The sequence below is a fragment of the Rhinopithecus bieti genome, unplaced genomic scaffold, assembly GCF_001698545.2.
Source record: "Rhinopithecus bieti isolate Rb0 unplaced genomic scaffold, ASM169854v2 scaffold_15821, whole genome shotgun sequence".
Classification (NCBI taxonomy): domain Eukaryota; kingdom Metazoa; phylum Chordata; class Mammalia; order Primates; family Cercopithecidae; genus Rhinopithecus; species Rhinopithecus bieti.
In genome coordinates, this window is record NW_016808598.1 from 158,067 (window position 1) to 174,582 (window position 16,516).

Below are 16,516 nucleotides of genomic sequence, written 5' to 3' on the forward strand. Positions count from 1 at the left end.
AAAGACACATGCACATATATGTTTACTGCTGCACTATTCACAATAGCAAAGACTTGGAACCAACCCAAATGTCCATCAATGATAGACTGGATTAAGAAAATGTGGCACATATACACCATGGAATACTATGCAGCCATAAAAAAGGATGAGTTCATATCCTTTGCAGGGACATGGATGAAGCTGGAAACCATCATTCTGAGCAAACTATCACAAGAACAGAAAACCAAACACCACATGTTCTCACTCATAGGTGGGAATTGAACAATGAGAACACTTGGACACAGGGTGGGGAACATCACACACAGGGGCCTGTTGTGGGGTGGGCAGCAGGAGGAGGGATAGCATTAGGAAAAATACCTAATGTAAATGACGAGTTAAAGGGTACAGCAAACCAACATGGCACATGTATACCTATGTAACAAACCTGCACGTTGTGCACATGTACCCTAGAAATTAAAAAAAAAAAAAAAAAAATTCAAGGCAGACTACAGACAACTAAAATGAGCACGGAGCATGTAACATGATCCTCTAAGGCTACTTGTGAATACCCCAAGAAATCTCCGAAAATGACTGACTTTGGAGGAAACCAGCTATAGAATTCTCTAAGGAATATGTACCACTCAAGACCACAATCAAAGATTTGATGAAACACTATTATTACACCTTATTTTTCAAATAGGATAAGAACACAGTAATACATTCTTGTTATTTCTATTTATTTATTTATTTATTTATTTATTTATTTATTTATTTGAGACAGAATCTTGTTCTGTCACCCAGGCTGGTGTGCAGTGGCATGGTCTTGGCTCACTGTAACCTCCACCCATGTTCAAGCGATTCTCCTGCCTCAGTCTCCTTAGTAGTTGGGATTACAGGTGCGTACTACCATGCCTGGCTAATTTTTGTATTTTTAGTAGAGATGGGGTTTCACCATGCTGGCCAGGCAGGTCTCAAACTCTTGACCTCATGATCTGCCTGCCTTGGCCTCCCAAAGTGCTGGGATTACAGGCGTGAGCCACTGTGCCCGGCCTATTTTATTTTTCAAACTGTGTATTTTACCTCTTAAAGTTTTACATATAAACTTTTACATATATAATCTTCCCTAAATTTGGAAGTCTAAACAATGAAATCATTTAGAACTGCGTTCTAAAAGAGGTTTTAAGTATGTGTAAAGGCATGTTAAATTTTCCAAAGCAAAAGGGAGATAAACCAATCAGCTTTCTATGCATATTCATAAATGTGAATGAAAGTAGAAAAGCATTTGAAAATCAACCATGGAGGTAGATATGTAAAGTAGCAGTACTATATGTAGAGTATAGCTAGTATACTCAAATGAATACCTTTTCTCTTTCTACTTTAAGCCTCTCTTTTTCTTCTTTTTTCTTTAGTCTCTCCTCTTCAACAATTTTTTTCAGTTCTTCTCTCTTTTCTCTTTATCTTCTTTTCTTTTTTCTTCGCTTCTAGGGCATCTGCTTTTCTCTTTTAATTTAGCCTTTTCAAAAGCTGTGGAGAAAAATCAAACTTAGAACTATATATAGACAAAAAATAACACTTGGCAATTTTTTTGATATAACAACAGAATCCTTGAAATAAATGAGATTAGTAGAGACTCTCAAAATTCCTAGAGGGAGCCAGCAGGTGATTAAAATAGGAAAAGCAAATTGGCTAAGTTTATGACAAACTACAGTACTGGGACAAACATATATGTGCCTTTGGAAGCCCTAATACCCAAAGTGTGATCTGAAGACCAGCAGCAAGGTTATCATCACCTTGTTAAAAAATGCAGAATCTCATTCCCCAACCAGACCTACTAATTTAGAATCTTCATTTTAACAAGATCCCCAAGTGATTCATATGTATATTCAAGTTTGGGAAGCAATGTTTTAAAAGGCTTTGTGAATCAAACAAAATAGCCCCAGTTTGTAAGCTCCAGAAACTCAAACTTCTGCTTAATCTAGCACTAAGCAATTTAATAGGGCATATGCAAGACTGTGAAATTTTAAGAGATGAAGTGGTCTTATTTATAAAACAAGCAAACAAATAAACAATAGTTATCTGATAGAAAAAATAACTGCACTTCAAAACAATTAACCAGAAACATGCCATTTCAGAAACATCCCCCACTCAGGCACAGAGAAATATTCTTTCTTATTCCTAATCAGCTTTTGGAAAGAATGTTAAAACTCACCCAGTGACTTCATTTCTTCTTGTTTCAAAAGTTTATCTCTTTCTTTAGTAGCTTTGTTCCTATAACTTGCAAGAGTCTGTTTATTAGCAACATTGTCCTCCTAAAAAAACAAACCACAATAGTATGCCTGGTTCTTATAGTTAAGAATAAAAAGCAAAATATTTAAAACTCTCACCAATTACACTTTCTTTATACTAAAATGATTTTTTTCTTTTTTTTTTTCTTTTTTTTTTTTTTTTTTTTTGAGACAAAATCTCGCTGTATCCCTCAGGCTGGAGTGCAGTGGTGTGATCTCGGCTCACTGCAACCTCTGCTTCCTGGGCTCAAGTGATTCCTGTCCCTCAGCCTCCTGAGTAGCTAGGATTACAGGCACGTATCACCACACCCGACTAATTATTTTTTGTATTTTTAGTAGATACGGGGTTCTGCCATGTTGGCCAGGCTGGTCTTGAACTCCTGACCTCGAGTGGGCTACTCACCTCAGCCTCCCAAAGTGCTGGGATTACAGGTGTGAGCCACCATGCCCAGTCTAAAATGAGTTTTTATTCTAAAGTATAATTGGGCCGGGCACAGTGGCTCATGCCTGTAATCGTAGCATTTTGGGAAGCCAAGGCAGGCAGAATACTTGAGGTCAGGCGTTCAAGAGCAGCCTGGCCAACATAATGAAACCCCATCTCTACCAAAAATGCAAAAATTAGCTGGGAGTGGTGGCATGCACCTGCAGCCCCAGCTACTCAGGAGGCTGAGGAAGGAGAACTGCTTGAACCCAGGAGGTGGAGGTTGCAGTGAGCCAAGATTGTGCCACTGTACTCCAGCATGGGTGACAGAGTGAGACTCCATCTCAAAAAAAAAAAAAAAAAAAGTGCAACTGAACTGTTAATAACTCTAATCTTAGTAATACACAGAACATGAGTTAACTCTGTAGCTCTATAAATTACTACAAGAATATCTCAGGAAAAATTGGCAATACATAGAAAGAGCCTTAAAAATGCATTAGAAAAACAAACTTTCAGCTTACTTTATAAACTAGATGGTGTAAATATCAAATATGAAAGATGTAGAAAAAAGACATACCAGAAACATTCTTGTGGCCAATGTCAAATTTTATTTTTATTTTATTTCTTCTAAGAATAGTGTCTCTAACCTAATTAACTTGTGTAGGTTTTTTTTGTTTTGTTTTTTAAGACAGAGTCTTGGCTTTGTTGTCCAGGCTGAAGTGCAATGTGGCATGATCTCGGCTCACAGCAACCTCGGCCTCTGTCTGCCTTCTGGGTTTGAGCAATTCTCGTGCCTCAGGCTCCTGTATTTTTAGTAGAGACAGAGTTTTGCCATGTTGGCCAGGCTAGTCTAGAACTCCTGGACTCAAATGTCTACCCACCTCAGCCTCCCAAAGTACTGGGATTACAGGCAAGAGCCACTGTGCCCGGCTGCATTATTGCTTTTTAAAAACCCCCTATAACTTCCTCCTGTCAGAATTTATTACTATTTTATACTTCAATCCCATAGTTTACTCCCTGCTTTACATTTCAGTAATTGCTTATGTGCTTGCTTCCACTTTGGTATAAAATCCTTGTGGTATGAAAGTCATATCTAATTCACACCTGAAACTTCTACAAGCCTCATTGCTGAGCAGTTATCAACATATAGTACATACTCACATATTTTTTGGTGAGGTAATGAGTTTCTTCCTCTAGGCTATGGATGTGAGGGGAGACAAACATACTTCTTGATTCTGAATACTGTTTTACTAACAGTGAAAATGTAGTTTTAATCAGTTCTCTACTTACCTGACTAATAGGTATTCGTTTGGGAGGTCTCCCTCTTCGTCTGTTAGCAGGACTGAAGATAAATGTGGGCGGATCATCAGGAAAGAAATAAGAAAAATCTTGTTCTGCTATTTTATACGTTGAAAGAGATGATGCCTTAATTAACACAAAGACATAGGGTACAATAATAACACATTAGTAAACAATATACAGATATGCCCTACATGTCATATGGCCACTATTAATGCTGTTAAAAGACCAGGATAGGCTGGGCACAGTGGCTCATGCCTGTAATCCCAGCACTTTGGGAGGCCGAGGCAGGCAGATCATGATGTCAAGAGATTGAGACCATCCTGCCCAACATGATGAAACCCCATCTCTACTAAAAACACAAAAATTAGCTGGGTATGGTGGTGCATATCTGTAGTCCCAGGTACTTGGGAGGCTGAGGCAGGAGAACTGCTTGAACCTGGGAGGTGGAGGTTGCAGTGAGCACAGATCACGCCACTGCACTCCAGCCTGGTGACAGAGTAAGACCTCATCTCAGAAAAAAAAAAAAAAAATCAGGATAAAAACATTAGAATTTTATGCATTATTGTGTAGTAAATACATCTTAGTTGGTTTAACCAATCCTTTTCCACTATATAATTAATTAGGCCTTACCAGAAAGAAAACAACAATTCAAAGATTACATTATAATAAAAATACCTCAAGAAATGGTTGGGTACAGGTTTCTATATTTCAAAATTATATGATTATACAATACTTTATTTTGCTTTGGACAAATTTTGGTGAGGATATTTACTATGTAAATCGAATAATCAATCCATTATAATTTAAATTAAAAATCCCACTGGTATTAAACCGGATAAAATTTTTCTTAACCATTTGCCAACTGCTGAACATTGTATTCAGATATTCCTCCCAGGGTAGGAGTAATAACTTAAATACTTAAATGTATCAAATTTCCCATTAATCATCTCCCTCTAGTCTTGATTTAAAAGCAGAAATACTTGCAAATTCCATAAAGTTTAAAACAAACGAAGATCAGAATTCTTGCCAGAAATGGTGTGGTTCTAGAATAATTACTAAATCCAAGAGTTTATCTCCTTTTACCTTGTATCTAGAATTTGTTTGCCTTTTAAAGTTTTTTTATTTTAATTTTATTTATGTATTTATTTATTTTGAGACAGAATCTTGCTCTGTCACCCAGGCTGGAGTGTAGTGACATGATCTCGGCTCACTGCAACCTCTGCCTCCTAGGTTCAAGTGAGTCTCCTGCCTCAGTCTCCCGAGTAGCTGAGATTACAGGTGCGCGCCACCACATCCGGCTAATTTTTGTATTTTTAGTAGAGACAACATCTCACCACGTTGGCCAGGCTGGTCTCGAACTCCTGACCTCAAGTGATCTGCCCGCCTTGGCCTCCCAAAGTGCTGGGATTACAGGCATAAGCCACTGTGCCCAGTCTAGCTTACCTTTTATCCATGTGCAACCCTAGACTTTTTGTTATTTTTGACCTAATGGCCAAGATCATCATTCTTCCTCTCAAGCAAATGAAAACAAGTGCCATTTACAGAAATACCTTTCAGGAAATGTGTGAGAAAATAATGATACAAAACACAAAAAGTTAACAAAACAGAAAAGGGTATTTTGTGTATAATTATTTTTGTAGGTAGAGCACAGCTTTAAACACCTAGAATTCAACCAGTTCTGGCCATGTAATAAATCAAGAATCTATCAAAATTTCACATTAAAGAAGATTTCATTAAAATGATCATATTCCATCCCACATAATCTCTGAATTATGTGGGATAACAGGATTATCTATGGAATAGAATTATGTAATTGTCTACAGAATTGCACCTTAAATATGATTATAAAGCACATGGGTGGTTTCGTCTCAAATATATATACACTCATAAAGGCCAAAATACGTTTTAGTACATTAATTGCCAAAGTTCCTTATTCAAACACATAATACACAAGACCCACATCTTTCTGTACTTGTAGGTACTCCTAACAGCAGTCTATGCTCACCAAAACTGGTTATCAAACTTTGTGTGCTTGCTCACAAAGTGCTGTGCTGATATAATTTGGTTCTGTGTCCCCACCCAGATCTCATGTGGAATTGTACTCTCCAGTGGTAAAGGACAGGCCTGGTAGGAGGTGACTGAATCATGGAGCGGACTTCCCCCTTGCTGTTCATGAGATCTGGTTGTTTGAAAGTATGTAGCACCTCCCACTTCACGCTCTCTCCTGCCAGCCATGTGAAGATGTGCTTGCTTTCCCTTTGCTTTCTGCCAAGACTGTAGGCTTCCAAAGGCCTCCCCAGAAGCAGAAGCATGTACAGCCCATAAAACTATGAGCTGATTAAACCTCTTTTCTTTATAAATTACCCAGTCTCAGGTATGTCTTTGTAGCAGTGTGGGAATGGATTAATACACCAGCATATCCATTAATAATCTTCTATTATACTCTAAGTGAAAAATGTTTATTGTGACCTTAATTCCCATTTATTTATTAAGTAAAGTTGATCTTCTTTCCATGTTCACTGACTTTTTCCTTGGTGAAATATTTGCTGATGTCTTTTATCACCATTTTCCAATTGGGTCATCTTTGCTCACTGATGTGTAAGAAATCTTTATAAATTAGAGAAACTGGCCAACTGGCTGTTTACAATACACATATACAACTATTCACATATATCGATTGCCTACCAAGTGTCAGGCACTGTTCTAACCATTTATTGCAAGTATCTAAATCATTAAAACTTTTTGTAAGCATCATTTAATATGGCTACCTGATAATGCTATAGATAGAGCATAATTGAATCTTATCAAGGCAGATACATAAATATGCTCACATTTTAAAAAAATTATTTTTCAGATGACGCTATCTTACGTTTTCAAGTTTTTATATTTCATCCACTGTGAATTTTAATCATATCTATTTGACCATTTTCCTACTGGGGTGCATATGTTTTTCTAGTTAATTTGCACTCTTCATTGTATTTACTCAAGGTATTTTCTCCCCAGTGCTTGCCCTTGAAATCTATGCGTGACTTTTTTTTTTTTTCCTGAGACGGAGTCTCCTGTTGCTCAGGCTGGAGTGCAGTGGCACGATCTTGGCTCACTTATGCATGACATTTTAAAACCTATGTTTATGCTCAATCTCATCCTTGGTATTTTTTTTTCTATTTCGTCATGTTTAAGTACCTCGTCATGTTTAACATTAAAATTTGTTTCATTTCTTTTGAGTTAGATTTAACTTTATTATTCCAATAGTTAACCAAGTGTCCATTTTTTTAATCAATCTTGTCTCTAGAGACCTGAAATGTTAACTTTTCGCATAAACTCATTGTTTTTTTAAAGTTTCTCTTCTTTTTAAACATTTATATACAGTGAAATGCACAAATCTTACACATGCTGGAGATGATTTGTGACAAATGCATACATCTCTCCAACCCATTCTACTGCCTTTTTAAACTTTCAAGCTCAGGGGTGCATTTGCAGGTTTGTTACACAGGTAACATGTGTCATGGGGTTTTTGTTGTGCAGATTACTTTATCACCCAGGTTTTAAGCAAGTACCAACTAGTTATTTTTCCCCATCCTCTCCCTCCTCCCACCTTCTGACAGGCCCCACGTATGTGCTGTTTCTGCTTTTTTTTTTTTTTTTTTTAGAGACAGGGTCTTGCTACGTTCCCCAGGCTGGACTTGAAATCCCAGTCTCAAGTGATCTTCCCACCTCAGCCTTAGGAGTAGCTGGGTCTACAGGCATGAGGCTCCATTCTATTGCTTTTTTTACTTAGTGTGTCTTTATCCCAATAAAAGTTGAATATTTTGCATTTTAAAAAATTATTTTGGGCCTGGCGCGGTGGCTCAAGCCTGTAATCCCAGCACTTTGGGAGGCCAAGACGGGTGGATCACAAGGTCAGGAGATCGAGACCATCCTGGCGAACACGGTGAAACCCCGTCTCTACCAAAAAAATACAAAAAACTAGCCGGGCGAGGTGGCGGGCGCCTGTAGTCTCAGCTACTTGGGAGGCTGAGGCAGGAGAATGGCGTAAACCTGGGAGGCGGAGCTTGCAGTGAGCTGAGATCCGGCCACTGCACTCCAGCCTGGGTGACACAACGAGACTCCATCTCAACCAAAAAAAAAAATTACTTTGAGTTTTACCATTTAACTTTTTACTTGGTATGCAATGTGAAATCTCTAAAACTTGACTTTTTCCTCTCTTAATGGTTATTAACAAAATATAATCTGTCTGCTTAGTATTAGCATGATACATTATTATTATTATTTTGAGACAGGGTCTCACTCTGTTGTCCAGGCTGGAGTGCAGTGGTAAAATCACAGCTTACAGCAGCCTTGACCTCTCCAGGCTCAGGTGATCCTTTTACTTCAGCTTCCTAAGTACCTGGGACTACAATTACCACCACCACACCCAGGTAATTTTTGTAATTTCTGTAGATACAGGGTTCGCCATGTTTCCCAGGCCGGTTTCCCGGGCTCAAGCAATATGTACACTTTGGCCTCCTAAAGCGCAAGGATTATAGGAGTAAGCCACGGTGCCCAGCCAATGCTCTTTTTATTATACATTGTTCTCTCATCTAGTAGGCTCTGTTTAGCATTGTTCTTTGAATCTGTCTATTCTTCATAAGCCAGAACCACACTACAGGTATTAGGAAGCTATAGCTGCCCCACTTGATAACTTTTCTTTTTCCAAATTTTCTATTTTCACCTGTCCTTGTTGATCTTTTTTATAAGTGGTAGTAACGGAACCACCTAGCAATTCTAGCAATTTTAAAAATAGTAATTAATCTAAGAAATCTTTTCCAGAAGTACTAAAATTGGTTCCAGATTTAAAAGAGCAATCTTTAATCATCTTTGAAATAACATTTCAGCAATGTTGTAACTTTATAACACTACCCATTTTGTTTTCTGTCTTCCAACAAATAATTTCATTATTTGATTACCTTTATTTTAATGATTCCATCTTGTGGTTCACAGTGTTGCTTCAGAAAAAGCTTTAGTTTATCACGAGAAAATAGGTGTTTTCTCCGGCTACAGGAAGCAAGGAAGTCAAAGAGGGTAGTGTTAGCATCAAAGAGTTCAACCCAAACTCCATAATTTCTGTAAATTTATAACCTGAATTTCAAGCCTAGGAATCAAAGGATACTTCATCTTCTAACAGTATTTATGTAGAAGTTACAAGAAACTTTTACAGAGGTATTTATGTAGGAAGTTATAAGAGCTACATGAGTGAATCTATTATAAAAAGTCTATTACAAAAACAGCATACGCATTTGTTGTTTAGGGGCCACTGAGAAAACAAACTTCAAGGGCCAGGTGCGGTGGCTCACGCCTGTAATCCCAGCACTTTGGGAGGCCGAGGTGGGTGGATCACGAGGTTAGGAGATTGAGACCATCCTGGTTAACATGGTGAAACCCTGTCTCTACTAAAACTACAAAAAATTAGTGGTGGTGGTGGGCACCTGTAGTCCCAACTACTCGGGAGGCTGAGGCAGGAGAATGGCATGAACCCAGGAGGCAGTGAGCTGAGATCACACCACTGCACTCCAGCCTGGGCAACAGAGCAAGACTCTGTCTCAAAAAAAAAAAAAAGAAAAAAAGAAAAAAGTAAACAAAAAAGAAAACAAACTTTAAGGAAAATATGCTATAGAGAGTAAATCAAATTTTATAAAATTAGATTATTACCCCTACAAGTATAACCATTAAAATTTTCTTAAAAATTAAAATCAGGCCAGGCACAGTGGCTCACGCCTGTAATCCTAGCACTTTGGGAGACTGAGGAGGGTGGATCACTTGAGGTCAGGAGTTCGAGACCAGCCTGGCCAACATGGTAAAACCCCATCTCTACTAAAAACACAAAAAGAATTAGCTGGGTGGTAGTGGCAGGCGCCTGTAATCCCAGCTACCTGGGAGGCTTAGGCTGGAGAATTGCTTGAGCCTGGAAGGCGGAGGGTGCAGTGAGCTGAGATTGCACTGCTGCACTCTAGTCTGGGAGACAGAGTGAGACCCTGTCTCAAAAAAACAAAGCAAAACAAAACAAAACAAAAAAAATTAAAATCAGTAGACTACCAGAAATCATATTAAGTGCTGCATATCAAGTGGATATTGTAAACAAAGTTGAACATAGCTTATATCAAATTTTAAAACATTTTGTATTTAAATCTCATGACAACCAACAAATCAGTGGGATGAAAATTAAAAGAGGCTTAAAATTAATATTCTAAAACATACTGTTTTTTATTCTCCCTTGCCCCCAATTAAAAACAACCACAAGAGTAACCACCACCACCACCACAAACAAAACAAAACCAACAGAAAAGAAATAGAAGTATTTCTGGAAAAAAGTAAATGTTTTAATTGAGTTCAATGTATTCCTTTCAAGAAAAAGCCAAGTTAAAAGCTCCAGTAAGTGAATAAACCATATATGATTTTTAAGTAGTGGCCTTCCCAAAAATGTATAGTTAGCCCTCCATATCTGTAGATCAAAAGTATTTGGAGAAAATAAAAAATTGTTTATTCCCTAAACAATACAGTATAACAAGGAATTATACTTCATTTACATTGTATTAGGTGTTATAAGTAACCTGGAGATGATTTAAAGTATATGGGAAGATGTGTGTAGGTTATATCCAAATACTACACCATTTTATGAAACTTGAACATCCAAAGATTTCCCTCCCACACAGATAACCAAGGATGACTATATTCTTTTCCTAGATTTAAAGCTCCATGAGAACAAGGACTCCGCTATATCTCTGTGCCATACAGTAGGTGGTAAAGAGAAGGTAATTACTTGTTGACTGCTGAAGAAACTAGTCCTCAAGGACTACATTAGTTTACGTGGTAGCTACTAGCCACATATTGTTTATTTATAAATAAAATTAAAAACTCAGTTCCCTCATTCTTTCTAGCTACATTTCAAATTCTCAATAGTGACACATGGCTGTTGGATAGCATACATATAACATTTCCATTATAAAAGAAAGTTCTGCCGGGCGCGGTGGCTCACGCCAGCACTTTGGGAGGCCAAGGTGGGTGGATCACGAGGTCAGGAGATCGAGACCATCCTGGCTAACACGGTGAAATCTTGTCTCTACTAAAAAAAAAAAATACAAAAAATTAGCCGGGCGTGGTGGCAGGCACCTATAGTCCCAGCTTCTTGGGAGGCTGAGGCAGGAGAATGGTGTGAACCCGGAAACCAGCAGCCTTGCAGCTGCAGCCGAGATTGCCGCCAGCGGCAACTCCAGCCTGGCGCGCACAGAGCAAGACTCCGTTTCTCAAAAAAAAAAAAAAAAAAAAAAAAAGCGAAAGTTCAGCCGGGCGCGGCTGGCCAAAGCCCCTGTAATCCCAGCACTGTTGGGAGGCCGAGACGGGCGATCACGACGGTCGGGAGATCGAGACCATCCTGGCTAACACGGTGAACCCCGCTCTCTACTAAAAATTACAAAAAACTAGCGGGCCGAGGTGGCGGATGCCTGTGTCCCAGCTACTCGGAGCTGAGGCAGCGAGAATGGGCGTAAACCCGGGAGGCGGAAGCTTGCAGTGGCCTGGAGATCCCGCCCACTGCATCCAGCCCGGGAGGACAGCGCGAGACTCCTTCTCAAAAAAAAAAAAAAAAAAAAAAAAAAAGGAAAGTTCTACATGCTCCTACTACTCTAACGCTATCAAGTCTTCTTTTTTCATTAGAGGAATATTACCATCACTTTATTAAAAAAATAGCATTGTACTATTTTTTGATGCTAACAAAGACCTATAAGTCATTTAAGTCTTTTATTATGAAGTATAACTTTCTCACCTTGTAATTCTTTGGCTTACCAATTAGGAAAAAAATGAGCTAACCAAGACTGTAATCATGGTCTAGCAGAATAATTAAAGTATAAGTCAAAAGTAAATAGAAAATGAAAATATTAAATAGGGAATTACATTATGTAAATAACATCCTGAACTAAAGGCAAAAGAAAAAAACTCAACTGTGAATGAGGAAAATATCTGTAGTCTCAACAGTGCTATTCATGAGCCCATAAACAAAATTTTAAAAGTTTGAATAATCAAACATTAGTTTTGGAATATTATTTTTGAATATACAGTAAAATGTAGAATGCTCTAGAGATCTTAAACTAATGACGAGCCCCCCAAAACCAACAAACCAACAAACCACACATACCTCAATATAGCCACAGAAAGTGATATATCTATCTCAGGATTCTCTTAATACTTATATTATTATTACCACTTTTGTTTGGACACACGAATATATATGGAACAAAAGCAATGAGAACACAAGCAAAACTTATTTTATGCAAGACTGACTCCTAGGTGGCAGGCTGATAGCTGGCTGATATCTTCTTACTTTCAGATGACTAAGAGCCTAAACCCAACAGGCAACAATAGGGATTTTCCTAAAATATATCTGTATAACCTAAAGCCAGTTATTTTATGTATTAACTACTCACTAAAGCAACTTCTTATATTAACTTCTGTCTCCTCTGATTAGGCCTCAAACAAGAACTTTTTAAAGATACTCATTTTTTATGATTTAACTTTCTTAACGAATAGGAAAAAACGGATCAAATGTTTGTCTAATGAATACTACAAACATTAACGTTTATAAGCACCTTCATTAATATTAAAAATTGAGTTATCTCATGAAAAGTACTTCATAAATAGGACCCTTTTTAATTCTTTAGATAGAAGACTATTTGGGGTTAGTCATCTAAACGAAGGGCTCAATCAGTCCATTAGGATTTTTTTTTTTTTTAATAGAGACAGGGTCTTGCCACATAGTCCAGACTGGTCTTGAACTCCTGGCCTCAAGTGATCCTCCTGGCTTGGCCTGTCAAAGTGCTAGGATTACAGATGTGAGCTACTCCACCTGGCCTTCATCAAGATTCTTAGGATTTATTTTAATCAATCTATGAACATATAAATGTACATTTACTTTTTAAAAGGAAAGCAATCACAGTACTTCCTATTTCTTCTACATCAGACCTTTTTAATCTTACATAATTATTTTACTTTAAACTACTATTGAGAAGATAGTGAGTTTTACCTGATTTGTGCTGCTCTAACAATAGCAGACTCATATAATTCTTTTTTAGTGGGTTGCACTTTATACTTGAATAGTAAGGGATCAATTGCATCTTTTTTCTTCCTAAAAAGAGGAGGGAAAAGACAAGTCAGTTAATAATTTGGAAAATGAAATTTTAAATGGAAATCTAGTAAGAATACACTATAACAAAATCACATATTTCAAAAACTTTGTTTGTTTTTGAGATGGAGTCTTGCTCTTGTTGCCCAGGCTGGAGTGCAATGGCACATCTTGGCTCACTGCAACCTTTACCTCTTGGGTTCAAACTATTCTCCTGCCTCAGCCTCTTAAGTAGCTGGGATACAGGCATGCACCACCAGTTAATTTTGTATTTTTGGCAGAGGCAGGGTTTCACCATTGGTCAGGCTGGTCTCGAACTCCTGACCTCAGGTGATCTGCCTACCTCGGCCTCTCAAATTGCAGGGATTACAGGCATAAGACACTGTGCTTGGCCACATATATCAAAATTTTAAATTTTTATTGTTTTTTAGAGACAGCGTCTCGCCTTGTCACCCAGGCTGGAGTGCAATGGCATCATCAAAGCTGAGTGCAGCCTCAAACTCCTGGTCCCCAGATATCCTCCTACCTTGGCCTCCCAAAGTGTTGGCATTATAGGTATGAGCCACTGTATGTAGCCATGTATTTTCACTTTAACTAGGGTTTTATAAGTTACTGATCCCTGCCTTCACCATTCTATTAGCCAAAGCAGAAAAAAGCACTATTTTGTTTTAGGTAGGTATTTTAGCTACTCATTCAATACATTTTCCTTGGGTGAAGAAAGTAACTAGAGATGAAGCATAGAGTACCCAGTTTAAAGAGTAAAAAATTAAAAAAAAACAAAAAAACAGTTCTTGGATTTGCTTTTAAACTTTCTTTACAGCTATATAATCCAAGAATAAAAATGGAGACAATGTAGTTTAAATTGGCCAAGAGACTACACATTTAATCCCTACCCCCCATCAACTTCACATCTTTTCTTCCCTTTGAGGGTGTATTCATTCATTTATTCAATAGTTACGAGTCTGCAATGTGCCAGATACTCCTCTAAATAGTGAAGATTCAGTAGTCAACAAAATAGAAACAGTGAGGAGATACAAGCAAACAAAAACTTACACAACAGGAGAAGTGATAAGTTCTATGAAGAGAACAGAGTACAGGGTGGGGGAGCCACTATTTTATAGAGTGATCTCTGATAAGTTGACCGAGTATGCTTTCAAAGAGGTTGATATTTAAGCAGAGATCTGGAGGGGGAAAAACAACAACAACAACCACCCAGGGAGCAACTCATGAAAAATCTTGGGGAAATGAATTTCTAAAAAAAGAGAAAAGAAGTAAAAACCCTGAGGTGGGAGGAGGCATGCACAATTTACAAAAGTAGCAAAATGAATTAGGAAAATGAAAAAAGATTCAGAGATGTAGCAGCAGTGCCAGATTACAAGGCTTTGGATATTACTCTGAATAAAGTCACTAGAGGATTTTTAATAATAAAGTGATAATAACTTAACTTACACTTCAGAAGGATCACTCTGGCTGCTATGTGGAAAAGACAATCTGGGGCAGGAGTGTAAACAGGAATACCAGTTGGAAAGCTACTGAGAACTGATTGCAGCATGGACTTAAATGGAAGTAGCAGCAATAGAGAGAAGAGGTAGGATTCTGAAAATGCCACCTCTGTGAATGTAAAGAGGATGTAAGTGGGGGTTATAGAGAGAGCAGAAAATGATATGGTAAGATGATTAAGAAAAGCACTGACAATGAGAATCAGATTTAAAGTTACATAAATATAGCACACACAAAGCAGGGGAAGTGTTTAACACAAAAGGGATATGACACAATTAAACGAGTAAAACTATTTACCTACAATAGCATTACATTCTAAGTTGGAAGGCCAAGTATCTTTACACTAAGACTCAGTATATACGTAAATCAGTAGATGTATTTAAATCTGCACCTGTACTATATAGAATATCTAGTATTTTCTATTCTATTAAAGTTCATTACCAAGTTAATTTCACAACCTACATGGGGCCATAACAACCTGTGGTATGAAAAGCACTGTTCCAAGAGAACAGATCAAAGAGAGAATTCTAAATGTAAAGAAAGAAGCAATGCTGGCTGGGTGTGATGGCTCACACCTGTCATCGCAGCACTTTGTGAGGCCAAGGCTGGTGGATCACTTGAGCTGAGGAGTTTGAGACCAACCTGGGCAACATGGGGAAACCTACAAAACACACACACACACACAAAACCGAGTTGGATATGGTGGCATGCGTGTGTGGTCCCAGCTACTTTGGAGGCTGAGATGGGAGGACCACTTGAGCGTGACTGGAGGCTTCAGTGAGTTGTGATTGTGCCACTGCACTCCAGCCTGGGTGACAGTGCAAGACCCTGTCTCAAAAAACAAACAGGCTGGACGCAGTGGCTCACGCCTGTAATCCCAGCATTTTAGGAGTCTGAGGCAGGTGGATCACCTGAGGTCAGGAGTTGGAGAACAGCCTGGCTAACATGGTGAAACACCATTTCTACTAAAAATACAAAAAATTAGCCAGGTGTGGTGGTGTGTGCCTGTAATCCGAGTTACTCAGGAGGCTGAGGCAGGAGAATCGCTTGAACTGGGAGGCAGAGATTGCAGTAAGCCGAGATCGTGCCATTGCATTCCAGTTTGGGCAACAAGAGCGAAACTCCGTCTTCAAAATAATAATAATAATAATAGTAATAATAATAATAATATAAAATAAAAAACAAATGAAGCAATGAGAGGAGTTCTCAATAAGAAAATTTCAGCCAGGTGTGGTGGCTCACACCTGCAATCCCAGCATTTTGGGAGGCCGAGGCAGGCAGATCATGAGGTCATTAGTTTGCAACTAGCCTGGCCAATATGGTGAAACCTCATCTCTACTGAAAATACAAAAATTAGCTGGCCTTGGTGACCTGTGCCTGTAGCCCAGCTACTTAGGAGGCTGAGGCAGGAGAATTGCTTGAACCTGGAAGGCAGAGGTTGCAGTGAGCTGAGATCGCACCACTGCACCCCAGCCTGGGCAACAGAGCGAGACTCTGTCTCAAAAAAAAAACAAAAGAGACAGAAAATTTCTTGAAATAAAGGAAAAACAAATGAGTTTTAATGAATTAGCAGCAGTTTAAGAACAAGAGAATTAAGTTAACTTAGTACTTTTTGAATAGGTCTCAACTTAGCACTAACCACTACCATTTTATACATAAGAGATTGATCAAGTATATTAAGTTGCACTTAAAATTATTACCAGTGGCAATATTAATTACAAATGTTATAAATATATATTTTACTATGCATTATATATTAACATATAAATATATTTTATATAACCAATTAAATACACAAAAAAATATTAGTTCCCCCACATTTTAGTAAATTATAAAATAATTAATATACTAACAGGAGAGAAAACCAAGATGTGAGTA

At 38.1% G+C, this 16,516-nt stretch overlaps 1 protein-coding gene across 1 annotated transcript in view; it reads right to left on the reverse strand.

Annotated features, from left to right (window-relative positions):
* The window catches only part of BAZ1A (bromodomain adjacent to zinc finger domain 1A), a 142,932-nt gene that overhangs the window by 58,560 nt on the left and 67,856 nt on the right, over positions 1–16,516 (reverse strand). Inside the window, 7 exon segments of the mRNA XM_017886906.1 lie at positions 1,341–1,431; positions 1,433–1,480; positions 1,482–1,503; positions 2,189–2,288; positions 3,976–4,110; positions 8,934–9,021; positions 13,040–13,141. Coding sequence (XP_017742395.1) covers positions 1,341–1,431; positions 1,433–1,480; positions 1,482–1,503; positions 2,189–2,288; positions 3,976–4,110; positions 8,934–9,021; positions 13,040–13,141 — 586 coding nt within the window.